Raw genomic sequence first — 16,640 nt, forward strand, 5'->3', positions numbered from 1 at the left:
GGGCCCCGAGGGAACTCATGACACGCCAGTGGGGGCCCTGAGGGAACTCATGACACGCCACAGTGAGAGGGCCCTGAGGGAACTCATGACACGCCAGGGGGGGGCCCTGAGGGAACTCATGACACGCCACAGTGAGAGGGCCCTGAGGGAACTCATGACACGCCAGGGGGGGGCCCTGAGGGAACTCATGACACGCTAGGGGGGGGCCCCGAGGGAACTCATGACACACCACAGGGAGAGGGCCCCGAGGGAACTCATGACACGCCAGGGGGGGGCCCTGAGGGAACTCATGACACGCCACAGGGAGAGGGCCCCGAGGGGACTCATGACACACCACAGGGAGAGGGCCCTGAGGGAACTCATGACACGCCAGGGGGGGGCCCTGAGGGAACTCATGACACGCCACAGGGAGAGGGCCCCGAGGGAACTCATGACACGCCAGGGGGGGCCCCTGAGGGAACTCATGACACGCCACAGGGAGAGGGCCCCGAGGGAACTCATGACACACCACAGGGAGAGGGCCCCGAGGGAACTCATGACACGCCAGGGGGGGGCCCTGAGGGAACTCATGACACGCCACAGTGAGAGGGCCCTGAGGGAACTCATGACACGCCAGGGGGGGGCCCTGAGGGAACTCATGACACGCCACAGTGAGAGGGCCCTGAGGGAACTCATGACACGCCAGGGGGGGGCCCTGAGGGAACTCATGACACGCTAGGGGGGGGCCCCGAGGGAACTCATGACACACCACAGGGAGAGGGCCCCGAGGGAACTCATGACACGCCAGGGGGGGGCCCTGAGGGAACTCATGACACGCCACAGGGAGAGGGCCCCGAGGGGACTCATGACACACCACAGGGAGAGGGCCCTGAGGGAACTCATGACACGCCAGGGGGGGGCCCTGAGGGAACTCATGACACGCCACAGGGAGAGGGCCCCGAGGGAACTCATGACACGCCAGGGGGGGGCCCTGAGGGAACTCATGACACGCCACAGGGAGAGGGCCCCGAGGGAACTCATGACACACCACAGGGAGAGGGCCCCGAGGGAACTCATGACACGCCAGGGGGCCCTGAGGGAACTCATGACACGCCACAGTGAGAGGGCCCTGAGGGAACTCATGACACGCCAGGGGGGGGCCCTGAGGGAACTCATGACACGCCACAGTGAGAGGGCCCCGAGGGAACTCATGACACACCACAGGGAGAGGGCCCCGAGGGAACTCATGACACGCCAGGGGGGGGCCCTGAGGGAACTCATGACACGCCACAGTGAGAGGGCCCTGAGGGAACTCATGACACGCCAGGGGGGGGCCCTGAGGGAACTCATGACACGCCACAGTGAGAGGGCCCTGAGGGAACTCATGACACGCCAGGGGGGGGCCCTGAGGGAACTCATGACACGCCAGGGGGGCCCTGAGGGAACTCATGACACGCCACAGGGAGAGGGCCCCGAGGGAACTCATGACACACCACAGGAAGAGGGCCCCGAGGGAACTCATGACACGCCAGGGGGGGGCCCTGAGGGAACTCATGACACGCCACAGCTAAATATGAACAATTAATTTATTTTACCTTTATTTAACTAGGCAAGTCAGTTAAGAACAAATTCTTATTTTGAATGACGGCCTACCGGGGAACAGTGGGTTAACTGCCTGTTCAGGGACAGAACGACAGATTTGTACCTTGACAGCTCAGGGGTTTGAACTTGCAACCTTCCGGTTACTAGTACAACGCTCTAACCACTAGGCTACCCTGCCGCCCCAACTAGTGGGGTTTGTTTTTCTGCTTCGTACTGTAGTTATAGAGATACATTGTAACATTTTTTATGGGTCATGTTCAGTAGGGCACACCGCAGCAGAACAGTTTTAAAGTGCAGGCAGTCCCATGTTTCAGTCCATTTATGAACACACAGCCGTGGTTTTAACACATTTGAATATAGGTTTACTCTGTATTTAGAAGAGAAGCTTGATTTGGGCTGGATTAATTTGTGAGTAAACTTATTTTTCACCAGATCGCACCTTGACATTTTCCACATGTATTCACAATCATACTGTAGCACCCAAGACATGCTGCGGGATTTTCTAAACCTCCCGCTTTGGGCTGGATGTGTCAATGTGTACTTCATACAGGCATAATCTAGGAGCAGAATTACAGGTCTACCTAAAAATAAAATCACAAAATCCCTAGTGTGAACACGACTGAATAAAGATGACTGAAGATCCCCATGTTTAATAAATCTGATAGAGGAAATTATGGTTGAAATGACTAATTATGTATACATTCCAATCAGAACTGACTAGTCCAAATGCTATAATGTACTGTACATGTGAAATTTCTCTCTTGGTCCCTTTCCCAATTGTATATAATGTAGTCAGGAGTTTAGTAACAATGAAGGTCTGTTCCTTAGTTCATTCAGTTGTACAAATCTCCAGGTGGTGGGAACGGGGCATCTCCAGATTGTCGAGAATGTTGATTTATACTGAGTGGCCTTGACTTCGTGCCGATAACGCGAAGGCTCAAGAGCTAGAGGGCCCCTCTGCTTGTGGAATAGAACGTTTGGAAAACGCTGATGTCATTTTCAGTTTATAACCTGTGGAAATGTGTGTATGCATTTAGTACTCTCTGGAATTAAACGCTCTTACCTGACTTTTAAGACTGGTCTCGATCTACTTCATACATAATTAATGAACTTACACCTCATTAATGAATTAGAAACGAGTGCAAATTTGGTTTTGGCTGTAAAACAAAAAGGAATTTAGAAATTCCTCTATCAAAATCAAATCAAATTTCATTTATATAGCCCTTCGTACATCAGCTGATATCTCAAAGTGCTGTACAGATACCCAGCCTAAAACCCCAAACAGCAAGCAATGCAGGTGTAGAAGCACGGTGGCTAGGAAAAACTCCCTAGAAAGGCTAAATGTAGTATAAAGCAAATGTTTATTTGACAGAATGGTCATTTGCGACCCCCCCCCCCAATCCCATAATTATATGAAGTACAACAATTTACTCTAGCAACAACATGGATAATAAAACGAATAAAAGTATTGGAGTGTTATGAACATAGACCTACGTAAAACATGAAACTTAACCCATCAAGTCCTCCCGACATTTCATTAATCTCAGATCAAAGCTTTAAAAAAAAAAAAAAAATCTAAGAAAAATATTACAAATGTGACAGAGTATTTAAAAAGTTCTGTTGGTGTTGACACATCATCTAGACACAGACAACAGAAGTGAAAAAACAAAAGACCTCGCGGGCCAGAGTGATTCAGGATCGATGCAGTAGTTCTGGAAAACCTCAGAGCTGGAACACAGTTGCACCGAGAGACGCTGGGTTCTGTTCTGATACATTATAGTCAGGTGTTAAAAACATTTCCTTCGTCTAGACATGTACAAGAATGGACAGGGGACAGAAACCGTGAAACTCAAGCCAGAAAAGGTGTCTCAGCTGGACGAATCAGGGACAGGTTCTGGCTGATCCCTCAGCTCAGAGATTAGTGACAGTAGAGTTTAGATGTCCTGGCTTGACAGATTTGGAAGCTTTTGAGAGAAATCGCTGTGAAGGAGAATAGAGAGATTAAAAACGGGAACCGCACGTACAGAAGATCAAAATACGAGAATTCAAAAAAGTCAAGTCTGTCTTGGAGATAAAGTAGAATTAAGTGGAACAACCCTTTTAGTTTCCCCCAATCACTTGCACATTTTTTTCAGATGCAAATTGGCACATTTTCAAAACTCGTGTAAAAAAATTCTAAACAGATAACACCAGTGTAATGCCCCCATCTTAGGTTCAGAGTCTTTGCACAATCATTTGCATGACACTCATCTTTCACCACAGTCATTCATACAAAAAAAAGAAAATCTAAGTTATGTGAAACACCATGAGAACCTTTAGTCCCCAACACATCAGATAATGACAGGCTCACCCTTTTCAGTCATTTTAAAACTACCATTTAATCCAATAGTAAACAAAATACAAGATACACATTTCAAAAATGTTATTTTGACATGCTGAAGAATAGATGGTATATATTTTTTCCACCCCCATACAGTATTTGACTAGAATTTGACAATTATTATTTTTTATAAATATGTATCCAAAATGGCAGGTTGTGAATATTTCAGTCTTAATTTCATTGTAGTTATATAGTACATACTGTATGTAGGACAAATGATCAGAAGAGGTATTGTAAAGCAGTCGGCTACTGTAAAAAAAAAAAAACAGCCTGGCGTGACGCCATTTCTGCCCCATGCAACACGGAACAAGATCCCCTTCCCAACATGACTTCGTCAACCCGATACGGTAATCGCACAACCTCTGCTTGAAATGCATCCGCTTTCAGTGACATTCAGGCGAGTTGGAATATTCTATGTACAACCCAGGTGTGTTTCACCAGTACAGTGTACACCAATTCTAAAATGGTAGCATAGCGTTGACTGCCCACTGTGTCCTAATGAAGCACACTGGCTGGTTGAGGAGGATGTAGAACTTAGTCGCATCCATATATCATATGATTTTTTTTTACCTCCCAAAAAATTTGTCAAATTGATACATACATTTTTTTTTTAAAAAGGTAAAAATATTGACTTTTAGTGTTCAAGCAGTTATCAAAACTATATCATGTTAAACTTAAAAATAGGCGCTTCATAATCAGTTGTGCAGTTTGATTATGAGAACAATAAGAAAAAAATGTAAAGTGAATATTGCATTTTGAAAAGCAGATATTCAAAGATTGAATATGTAGCCAACCTAAAAGTGATTTGGTGCAGTGAACAAAGCGATTGTTTTTTTTTGCAAAAATGTGCGTAGAGTTAAACACGAGCCGTTTTAAAAATGTGCTTTGGAGTCGTGAAAATTACACCAAAAGTGATCAAATGAAACTTCCCATAAAGAGTGTAGAACAAAAGCCAGCAGATTAATGTCAACGAGGATAGAAGACACTGAACAAACATGGATGGGGTGACAATGGTTTAAACATGTCTATTGCAGCCGTTTCACCTCAACATCAAATCATTTCTAGTTAACAATTAAGTCCCTTACTGTGATTGTTTTTCAATTAAAAATGGTCATAAAGAAAACAAAAAAAAAAAAAAATAGCTTCTTTCACAAGACATAATTTAGCCAGGACTGTCTGGGAGTTGTCTGAGTGGGGAGGGGAATCTGTTATTGGCTGAGAGGTTTGGAACACTCTTATTGGTCTATCAACTGATCACATTTGTGTGTGTGGGGGGGATATTGAATAAATAAATGTGAGGCAATATTAAAACGGACCCCACCCCCCAGCAACACACAGTCCAGTTCAACAAAGTGTTTGTTTGATCTTCAATAAATTGTAAAAATTGCTCCTCACAAGATGGTTAGGCCAACCGACCCAGACCAGGCTCTCAGTTGCACTCTTGCTTGGTTAGCCATTTAGCATGTCGAGCCTCCCTGTTATGGGGTTTAAATAAAACGTTCCTTCACTCAGACCTGGCAATAGAGGTGGATGTAGAGTTTAGATGGGGGTCTCCTGAGTGGCGCAGCGGTGTAAGGCACTGCATCTCAGTGCTAGAGGCGTCACTACAGACCCTGGTTTGATTCCAGGCTCTTATCACAACCGGCCGTGATTTGGAGTCCCAGAGGCCGTCATTGTAAATAAGAATTTGTTCTTAATGGACTTGCCCAGTTAAATAAATACATTTTTTTTTTTGAAATGGTCACAGAGAAAAGGAACAGTCTAGTCTAGGTGTCCACGATAGCATGCTAAGCGTTCACTTAAACATATTACCACTCTGTTACAGACTGTTGAATAGAAAACCTGGTGCTATTCTCTCACTGGACACACAGAAAGACGTCGCCACTCATCTTTGATTGGCTTGTGTGTTGCTGGGTCGATGATTGGTTGGTTGGGTAGGTGATAACCTAGGAAATGGGGTTGGAAATTACCGAAAATTCAGAATAGGTGCTGGCGACAGAGTTAACGGTGATGTTACGGTGTGAGGCGGGGCTTTGGGCCGGGTTTCTTAACACACCACTCGGAGCCGGTCCGTTCAGGTGGGAGATGTTCTCTTTGTTCCTCTCCACCGTACGGAGGGTTCTTCCAACACAACTCGGGGTCCTCAGCGGAAGCTATCAGGGTGGTGATAGAGAAGAGAGTTAATTTCTTAAAGCAATAAAAACAATAAAAATAACACAATTCTCTGTGCTTGAACACAGACGCTTAAGTGCACTACTAACCTTGCTGGCAGACATGGGTAGTCTGAGGACCGGAGACTGACACAAGGTTCCTCCGAAGGCAGAACGTAAGGTGCCGTTAGGAGTAGAGCCGTAGATACTGCTGGTGGCATTGAGCTAAGAGAACGAAAATAAACGAACACATTAAGTCACAATGAATTTATTGTAGAGAACAGTAAAGTACTTCATTCCTCCCGTTTTTAAATTTTTAAAAAAATAAATAAATGCTGAAATATGAATAAACTAAAACTGACAATGGTAATATATTTTAAAAAATTAAAAAACCGCTTGAATTTGATTCCCCAAAAAAACCCAACCACAATAGTGACTAATAAGTTAACATGAAAACAAAAGAGGTGATTTGACCTTTCTTGCTTTGCCAGGAGTAGGAGTCCCTGCAAGGCGTCTTTTGGAGGGGGTTCGTTGAGCAGTACCATACAGCAGGTCATGGTCAATCTGCTGGTTCTTCTTCAGTTGCTGTTTCACAGAGATCACAGGCAATATTCACATCCGAACCAGATACTGTTCGTTTCACAGAGATCACAGTCAATATTCTCATCCGAACCAGATACTGTTCGTTTCACAGATCACAGTCAATATTCACATCCGAACCAGATACTGTTCGTTTCACAGAGATCACAGTCAATATTCACATCCGAACCAGATACTGTTCGTTTCACAGAGATCACAGTCAATATTCACATCCGAACCAGATACTGTTCGTTTCACAGAGATCACAGTCAATATTCACATCCGAACCAGATACTGTTCGTTTCACACAGATCACAGTCAATATTCACATCCGAACCAGATTCACTCATTACTGGGGAAGTAGTTAAGAGGTCTCTGTTTGAATACTTTTGACCCCCCCTCCTCCTCACTGATCCGATTACTACGACATGATTGAGGAAAGCTGTGTCAAGACAGTGATTGCAATCTAAGTCAACGTTTATTTAAATCGCGTCTGATCAATGATTAGCTCAAGGAAGGAAGGACACATTAAGTGCATTGAAACAAGGCCTTTAACCGTACCCTCTCTTTCTTCCCCCTCTCCTTCTCCAGCCTCAGCAGTTCCCACTGCTCCTCAACATACTGGAGGAAGCGCTGTCCGTTAACCAGGAACTCTCTGCACTGCTCCTCTTCCCATAGATCTACCTGGGTCTTCAGGCTCTTCTCCAACTGGAACACACACGAGAGAACATGTTTCAAGTTAATATGCCTGCAAATGGTTTTTTTTAAAAGAAGAAGAAATATAAGAACCCAAAACAAGGCAGTATTCGGACAGACCGTTGGGTAGAGGAACCTAACCAATGAACATTCAAGTTGCAACTTCTCCCCACCTTTGGCAGGCTTTTCTGCAGGTCGGCCCTCTGCTTCTCCTCTTTGAGTAGGTTCCCGCCTCGGTTGTTGAATCTAGAAGGATCCGTCACCTTTTTCTGCGGAGAGTTGAACCTTGGTGTTTATAATACGGTCACTTGAAAACGCACGAAGGGCAGGACCAAAACAGTTGACTCAAATGGCACAAAAGATACAGGAAACATCCACGTAAATCTTGCAGTGTGATTTACTATGAAACTTTTCGAAAATATGTATTATTTCGTTCGCACTACAAATTTTGTTGTTGTTGCCTAATATCTGTAAACAAGAACACGTCTCATATTCATCAGTAAAATGCTCGCCTCCAGTTGTAGGAACAGAGTCCAGCTGGCTTGCCACCTGGTTACTCCTTCAAACAGCTCCCGGTGGTCTTCGTAATGCTTCTTCAGACTCAGCAGCTCCGCCTCATGTAGGTTCAGCAGCTCCACGGTGCAGTCAACTGAGGGGAGACATTTATTGTGCCAAATCTCACTAGGACAACCAGGGGTTGTGTTCACACGTTCATTAGTCACCAAATGGAAGAAATCTGGCTGAAACAAAGCGGATCAATCTGTACTACCGTCCAATTAGAAATGTGAATTTTAGCAGTCCGTCGCAAAATGTGTTGCTACCGTGTACCCTAATGAACGACACAACCCAGTACATTACGGTCAAAAAGGTAAAACTATAAGACAGTACTTTAAAAATGATCCACTAATAAATAGACACGGAAATAGAAGAAGCCAAAACGACAACTGACCGTCATAGTAGGGTGTGAAGGCCCGTCTCTGCGCCAGGCTGTAGAAACACCTCTCCCAGAACAGAGCCACCTCGGCCCTGATGGCTTCTATCACGTTCTTCATGTTCTTCATTTTCAGCTCATCCAGGCGCCGGCACTCTGCTTCTAACTGCAGGAAAGGAACTCGCAAACGTCAGTCAGTAATTTTTTTTTATTTTTTTAAACAATCAATTACAGTTCTGACACTCCATTCAAACCTTAGTGATAACATACTATCCAGGCTACGAGGCTATGATTGGTTAGAGGCTTTCTGAAAGCATCCCCCTGCCACTGTAAAACATTTATGTAACAAGGTAAATTAATGTAATTCAACATTTTCCTGAATATAACTATGGAGCCCCTTGCATCTTCCACTATACCAAAGACTTTTAGACCTCTAAATTTCACTGCAAGTATGTCCACATCTGATCAGCTTGACAGGTTAGGTACATAATTACGAGAAGCTGTGAGAATTACAAAATACATTAAAAAAATAATAATAATGCTCACAGCGTCCATGTTTCTCTTCCTGGACTGGACCATGTGATCAGACATGCCCTCTCGTTCCTCCTGGAGGACCTGCAGTCTCTCCCACAGCTCCTGGATCTTACTGCGGTAGGAGTTACACACCAACTCATTCTCGGTCTTACGATCCTCCAGCTGAGAATTACACAACAAGAACGTCAAGGAAATACCATTCATATAAATGTACACATACCGTAGTTACATCACTAGGACACTAGGAGTATCAAATGTATAACGTTCAGATAGAAAGACGTTACGTAGAACAAACACTCCTCTCCGACGTAGTATAAAGAATCACGACGGACTCTATTCACGACGTAACGGAACAGACTTGGTTCCTGACCTGTCCTAGCAGCAGTCGGAGAGCTGTGAACAGACTTGGTTCCTGACCTGTCCTAGCAGCAGTCGGAGAGCTGTGAACAGACTTGGTTCCTGACCTGTCCTAGCAGCAGTCAGAGAGCTGTGAACAGACTTGGTTCCTGACCTGTCCTAGCAGCAGTCGGAGAGCTGTGAACAGACTTGGTTCCTGACCTGTCCTAGCAGCAGTCGGAGAGCTGTGAACAGACTTGGTTCCTGACCTGTCCTAGCAGCAGTCAGAGAGCTGTGAACAGACTTGGTTCCTGACCTGTCCTAGCAGCAGTCGGAGAGCTGTGAACAGACTTGGTTCCTGACCTGTCCTAGCAGCAGTCGGAGAGCTGTGAACAGACTTGGTTCCTGACCTGTCCCAGCAGCAGTCGGAGAGCTGTGAACAGACTTGGTTCCTGACCTGTCCTAGCAGCAGTCGGAGAGCTGTGAACAGACTTGGTTCCTGACCTGTCCTAGCAGCAGTCAGAGAGCTGTGAACAGACTTGGTTCCTGACCTGTCCTAGCAGCAGTCGGAGAGCTGTGAACAGACTTGGTTCCTGACCTGTCCTAGCAGCAGTCAGAGAGCTGTGAACAGACTTGGTTCCTGACCTGTCCTAGCAGCAGTCAGAGAGCTGTGAACAGACTTGGTTCCTGACCTGTCCCAGCAGCAGTCAGAGAGCTGTGAACAGACTTGGTTCCTGACCTGTCCTAGCAGCAGTCGGAGAGCTGTGAACAGACTTGGTTCCTGACCTGTCCTAGCAGCAGTCGGAGAGCTGTGAACAGACTTGGTTCCTGACCTGTCCTAGCAGCAGTCAGAGAGCTGTGAACAGACTTGGTTCCTGACCTGTCCTAGCAGCAGTCAGAGAGCTGTGAACAGACTTGGTTCCTGACCTGTCCTAGCAGCAGTCAGAGAGCTGTGAACAGACTTGGTTCCTGACCTGTCCTAGCAGCAGTCGGAGAGCTGAACAGACTTGGTTCCTGACCTGTGAACAGACTTGGTTCCTGACCTGTCCTAGCAGCAGTCAGAGAGCTGTGAACAGACTTGGTTCCTGACCTGTCCTAGCAGCAGTCGGAGAGCTGTGAACAGACTTGGTTCCTGACCTGTCCTAGCAGCAGTCGGAGAGCTGTGAACAGACTTGGTTCCTGACCTGTCCTAGCAGCAGTCGGAGAGCTGTGAACAGACTTGGTTCCTGACCTGTCCCAGCAGCAGTCGGAGACCTGTGAACAGACTTGGTTCCTGACCTGTCCTAGCAGCAGTCAGAGAGCTGTGAACAGACTTGGTTCCTGACCTGTCCCAGCATCAGTCGGAGAGCTGTGATGTTGTCGCCGGACAGACAGAAGGCCTCCTCGTCCTCACACACCACGTCCCTCTCAAAGCTGGTGTCTGGCAGCTGGTCCAGCTCCTCCATACACACAATGATCCGACGCTTGATACCCACAAACTCACCGTGCCGACGATCCTGGAACATACAATAGAGAGAGAGAGACTAAGTTGAGGATTATGCTATCTTGATGTCATTTACATCCATTCAGACAAACCCTCTCCCAGTAACCTTATTCAAGCCTTAACCTTATTCAACGTAACCTACGTAACCTTATTATTCAATCCTACGTGGATAGAAGGCTTACTTGCCGTTAAACTAAGGGGTAACTATACCCCAGCATTTGATCACCACATGCCTATATTGAAACTTAAGAGCTACAATTCTCAAATGCACCTCAAAAGTAACTTAAGAGTCTTGTGCTTTAAACCCAACGAGTCCCATCGTAAAACCGGCGCGTTTTGAACTTTAACCCCATTTAAAAAAAAAAAAAAGTGTGTCTGAGTTAAAGACTTCTGGGTTGCACCATTGGGATTCAACTACTTCCGCATCCGCAGATAATCAACAGACGTGTGATTAACCGGGGGGGGGGCTGAGCTAGAGCGGTGGTTGAGACAAAGGCAGACCCCGAAGGGGCCCTGGGTAATTTATACAAAACAGTATGCAGAGTCCAAACGGTTTGAGCTACAAACTATTAAAATGGGTGGATAGAGAATGACTGAGACTCACAAAACACCTAACACGCTTTTCTCTATGAGTGTCTATACTGTAAGGGGTTATTCTACATAGACCATAGTAAATCCCAGGACATAGTGTCTATAATACTGTAAGGGGTTAATCTACATAGACCATAGTAAATCCCAGGACATAGTGTCGATAATACTGTAAGGGGTTCTTCTACATAGACCATAGGACATCCCAGGACATAGTGTCTATAATACCGTAAGGGGTTCTTCTACAATACATAGACTATAGTAAATCCCAGGTCATGGTGTCTATAATACTGTAATTAGCTCACAGTGGCCGTCAAACTACAAACAGTTGTCACTGACCAGTTGAATATTCATTTCCCACTGAACAAACCATTTCTGTATTTACAGGATTCATATAAATTATTTTTTTTATCCGGTTTTTGCTTTGGTTGACAATTAAACTCATGACTGCAAACAGTTTATGTCTAATAGTTTTGCTGTCTACTTGTAGTCCTGGTTGTCCTTTAAAGAAAATGGTAAAACACTTCATTGTGAGGCTCAATATAAAGGCTGGACATGCAGATAAATGAAAGGACAATTTGTTTCTGTGGTCTCAGGACTAATAGGGTTAAATTACAGCCCCATTCACTGACAATTTCTGATTTTCTATTAAGCAACGTGTGATCCGTATTTAATTTCAGGAGTCCGAGTACAATTTTATGGCCCTGAACTTTCCCATTTCAGAGCCACAAACAGACCAAAGGAAAAACTCCCGGTGGTAGAAATGCTGGCTACATTCTAGGAAAATGATGAACAATGAAGCCCATTTACACATGCCTTCTCTTTAGTGAGATCATGGAGGTGAGAGCGATAGCTGTCCAGTTGCTCCAGGGACGGGACCGTGTCCATGTCGATACAGAAGGGGACTGAACACATGACGTCACACAGATCACGGTCCTGCTTGGACAGTCTCTTCAGCTCCTTAACCCTCTGACTCTTCTGTTTCATCATCACCTCCAGGCGTGACCTGATGTCCTTCTCCAGCTGCAGCATCGTCCTCCCCTCGTCCTCCTATAAAACACATCAAGACTGGTTGAGAGGAACGCTAGCAAGCTGCAGCAGGGTCCTCCTATAAAACACATCAAGACGGGTTGAGAGGAACGTTAGCAAGCTGCAGCAGGGTCCTCCTATAAAAAACACATCAAGACGGGGTTGAGAGGAACGCTAGCAAGCTGCAGCAGGGTCCTCCTATAAAACACATCAAGACGGGTTGAGAGGAACGTTAGCAAGCTGCAGCAGGGTCCTCCTATAAAACACATCAAGACGGGTTGAGAGGAACGTTAGCAAGCTGCAGCAGGGTCCTATAAAACACATCGGGTTATAAAACACATCAAGACGGGGTTGGTTAGCAAGCTGCAGCAGGGTCCTCCTATAAAACACATCAAGCGGGGTTGAAGCGTTAGCAAGCTGCAGCAGGGTCCTTCTATAAAACACATCAAGACTGGTTGAGAGGAACGCTAGCAAGCTGCAGCAGGGTCCTTCTATAAAACACATCAAGACTGGTTGAGAGGAACGTTAGCAAGCTGTAGCAGGGTCCTCCTATAAAACACATCAAGACGGGTTGAGAGGAACGTTAGCAAGCTGTAGCAGGGTCCTCCTATAAAACACATCAAGACTGGTTGAGAGGAACGTTAGCAAGCTGTAGCAGGGTCCTCCTATAAAACACATCAAGACTGGTTGAGAGGAACGCTAGCAAGCTGTAGCAGGGTCCTCCTATAAAACACATCAAGACTGGTTGAGAGGAACGTTAGCAAGCTGTAGCAGGGTCCTCCTATAAAACACATCAAGACTGGTTGAGAGGAACGTTAGCAAGCTGTAGCAGGGTCCTCCTATAAAACACATCAAGACTGGTTGAGAGGAACGTTAGCAAGCTGTAGCAGGGTCCTCCTATAAAACACATCAAGACTGGTTGAGAGGAACGTTAGCAAGCTGCAGCAGGGTCCTCCTATAAAACACAACAAGACTGGTTGAGAGGAACGTTAGCAAGCTGTAGCAGGGTCCTCCTATAAAACACATCAAGACTGGTTGAGAGGAACGTTAGCAAGCTGTAGCATCGTCCTCCCCTCGTCCTCCTATAAAAACACATCAAGACGGGTTGAGAGGAACGTTAGCAAGCTGCAGCAGGGTCCTCCTATAAAACACAACAAGACGGATAGAGGGGAACGTTAGCAATATTTTTAATTCCTTTATTTAACCAGGAAAGTAACATTAAGATTGACATATTTTTGAAGTAAACCCTGAAAAAAAAAAACATGCAACATTAAGGTAATGGTGAGCATCTTATTGTGTCCCACCTCCTCCCCATTTATTTTTTCATTGTCTATTTTTTGTCACACTGCTTTGCTTTATCTTGGCCACATCGCAGTTGTAAATGACAACGTATTCTCAACTGGCCTACCTGCTTAAATAAAAAGATGAAATAAATCAATAATAATAAATATACCTCAAATGGGGATAGTTGAAGCTCAGTACACAGAACATCCAGCTCTTTACGACAGGATTCTATGCTGCTCATCAATCTCTTCCTTAGACTGTCCTCCTCAGCAATCATCATGTCCAGCAAGCCCTGGGTAGGAAAGAAAAACAGGTTACAAGACAGACCAACCGGTTTTAAAAAAAAAGAGAAAAAAAGACATTCAGCAACTCTTGGTAGGACAATGGAATTTTTAATTTTTTTTAAAAGCAACCTCCATTTAACCTAGAAAGAGTCGCTGAATAAATAGGTCCATCTTCTGTCTGCTCATGCACCTTGGTCTGAAATGAGATTACGAAAGCACCGTTTCTCTAGTCAAGCGCCCGGTGGGTATAATTTGTAGTACGTTCCAACAGGAATCTGTTTCCAAAAACGTTGTAAATATAAATTGCATAGCGACATGATAGGAAACCAGGTAGGTAGTGGGACATTTAGCTGTGTTTCTTTATTATTTTTTTTTACCTCACCACTTTTATTCAGAAAAATGTCTGTCCTCACTTTGGTAGCCTATGGGCAAACATTAAGAATAAGACACGTGGTGAGTTGATGCCTAATTCCGCAGCTAGCTAGTTAGCTAAATGAATGAATCATGCTACTTTGTATGCGTTGTTCATAAATGACAAAAGGACGCCGACAAAAAAACAGGGGAACATTCCACAAAATTATACCCGCCCTCCAATGTCCACTTTGCAAAAGAAGCAGAACTCACTTTGATATGTTTCCTAACCACATCGGTCCTTTGTAGTCTCTGATCCTCTGGAATTCCTATTTCCTCCCAGATGTCCCTCAACCGGTTAATGGCTCGAGCCAGACATTCCACCGACTCCGCAGCATGGATGTCACTGTACAGGGAGAGGAAATTAAGAGAAGAGGTGACAGCATGGATGTCACTGTACAGGGAGAGGAAATTAAGAGAAGGTGACAGCATGGATGTCACTGTACAGGGAGAGGAAATTAAGAGAAGGTGACAGCATGGATGTCACTGTACAGGGAGAGGAAATTAAGAGAAGGTGACAGCATGGATGTCACTGTACAGGGAGAGGAAATTAAGAGAAGGTGACAGCATGGATGTCACTGTACAGGGAGAGGAAATTAAGAGAAGAGGTGACAGACAGCATGTCACTTAAATATGTTGTTAAATATGAATGCTAACTACGGGAAAAAGAGTACAGATTAGGTTTCACGGCTCGTTATGTGTGCATAAGAACAAATGAGCTGAGTAGGTTTTTTTTTTTGTCGAAGGTTTCAAAATGGCAAGTAGCTAACTATGTAGGCAGTTGGGCCTAACTTATCTACATAACGTTAACCCGGTCGATTTGACTTAAGTATTGGTTTGCCAAAACAGCACAACTAACGTTAGTTAGCTAAACTAGCGACTGCATTTAAAATACACGTCTAGCCAGTTCATATTTACATAACTACTTGTGATAATATACTGTAACGTTGATGATGGAACTCGTTACTGTATTATTTTGATATCAAACCAAACAGCCAAACGACTAGCTAGCATGACAAGTAAACGTAGCTATTACAGATCGGTTACGACAGCTATAACTTTACAGCAGCATCTTGCGCCAATATGTGACCCTGGTTAGTCTTTGCTAACTAACTACAAGATGTTATCGTCGTTGGTTAAAGTTGACGAGGGAGCTACTTTTACTGTAATTAGCGATCCAGCTAACTGTAGCTAGCTACCGACGTAACATAGCAACAACACACGACGACGTCATCCCAAACACAGAAAATATGTTTTGACCAACCTCCTCCTCATGGTCACGGTCCACCGAAAAAAAAAAAAAGCCAACACAGGTTAAATTAAATAAATTCAATAAAAATGTGTTGGCTAAAATAGGTTTCTTTAATTGAACCACACTGAAACTACATAAAGATGGTAGTTTCAAGCTATATCGAAGCGTCCTCTGTCTGTCCGCTGCTTCCGCGACTCGGTTCAAATTCTTCACCGAAACTCTGCTCCTCTTCCCCATTGGCCGACACAGAGAAAACGTCACAAAAACAGGTTTCTATGGGCGGAAGTCTTTAATGAATCAAGAGGTCACCTTTTGTACAGGTGATTAAAGTGGATCAGAATAGATTAATATTTACCATGATTAAATCATATATATACAACACCAGTCAAAGGTTGACACACCTACTCATTTAAGGTAAAAAAAAATATATATATAATATTCATCCATACTATATGTGTCCCATCATTGCAGATAATTTATGACAAATGTATAAAGTATATGTTTTATAAACTCATGAGCACCAGCCAGCAAATTAGCCTGAACTTAATGTCACATTCTTGTGGCAAAGAAATTTAATACACCTAGAATGTACCTACATATTTTCCTAAACTAACTAAACCAGGCTAATACGCTTTCCTGGAGTTTATAAAACATATACATTTGTCATAAATGACCTGCAGTTATGGGACACACACAGTATGGATGAATGTTCAGTAGTCAAAGGGATATAAATAGCATTCCGAAAGAAGATGCATTTTTGAGTAAGGTTGTCTCACAACCGGCCGCGATCGGGAGTACCATAGACAATGTAAACACACTGATCTACCAGGAGATGGCATAATGCCTATTTTATACAGGAATTTATCAACTTAATTACAACGTTACTGTTGAGGCACTAACTACTGTAATTTACTGAAACTGAAAAGGTATTGAGACGTGTTTCAGAACTACACCTCAAAACGGACCTGTGATGTCTTTCCTTTTCATCAACAACTGACGTGATCAGATAGATGATGAGTCAGAGGAACAGAATGATTGCTGTAAACTAACTTCTTTACTCAGTCATGATAGACTGATGTTGCAATTGTTTGAGGTTTTGATCTTTCTTCCATTCCCATTGAC

The 16,640-nt window shown here is 44.4% G+C and overlaps 1 protein-coding gene across 1 annotated transcript; it reads right to left on the reverse strand.

Annotated features, from left to right (window-relative positions):
- Window positions 1-2,923: 2,923 nt before the first annotated feature.
- On the reverse strand, window positions 2,924-16,528 carry LOC118380179 (protein regulator of cytokinesis 1-like). Its single transcript, XM_035767167.2, has 14 exons — window positions 15,531-16,528; window positions 14,480-14,612; window positions 13,741-13,863; window positions 12,075-12,308; window positions 10,513-10,683; window positions 8,864-9,013; window positions 8,336-8,483; window positions 7,899-8,035; window positions 7,560-7,655; window positions 7,252-7,398; window positions 6,586-6,696; window positions 6,223-6,336; window positions 5,932-6,114; window positions 2,924-3,561 (listed from the first exon to the last, which is right to left on the reverse strand). The coding sequence occupies exons 1-14, from the start codon at window positions 15,539-15,541 to the stop codon at window positions 3,493-3,495; spliced, it is 1,827 nt and encodes a 608-aa protein (XP_035623060.2). The 5' UTR covers window positions 15,542-16,528; the 3' UTR covers window positions 2,924-3,492.
- Window positions 16,529-16,640: the final 112 nt, after the last annotated feature.

This window comes from Oncorhynchus keta, chromosome 17, assembly GCF_023373465.1.
Source record: "Oncorhynchus keta strain PuntledgeMale-10-30-2019 chromosome 17, Oket_V2, whole genome shotgun sequence".
NCBI lineage: Eukaryota > Metazoa > Chordata > Actinopteri > Salmoniformes > Salmonidae > Oncorhynchus > Oncorhynchus keta.

Excerpts from the sequence above, each read along its gene's own strand:
- LOC118380179 (XM_035767167.2), bottom strand. Across the intron at positions 8,484-8,863 it reads GGAAGAGAAACATGGACGCT|TTAGAAGCAGAGTGCCGGCG; the intron begins GTGAGCATTATT and ends CCTTTCCTGCAG. Across the intron at positions 3,562-5,931 it reads GCACCTATTCTGAATTTTCG|CGATTTCTCTCAAAAGCTTC; the intron begins GTAATTTCCAAC and ends TCTCCTTCACAG.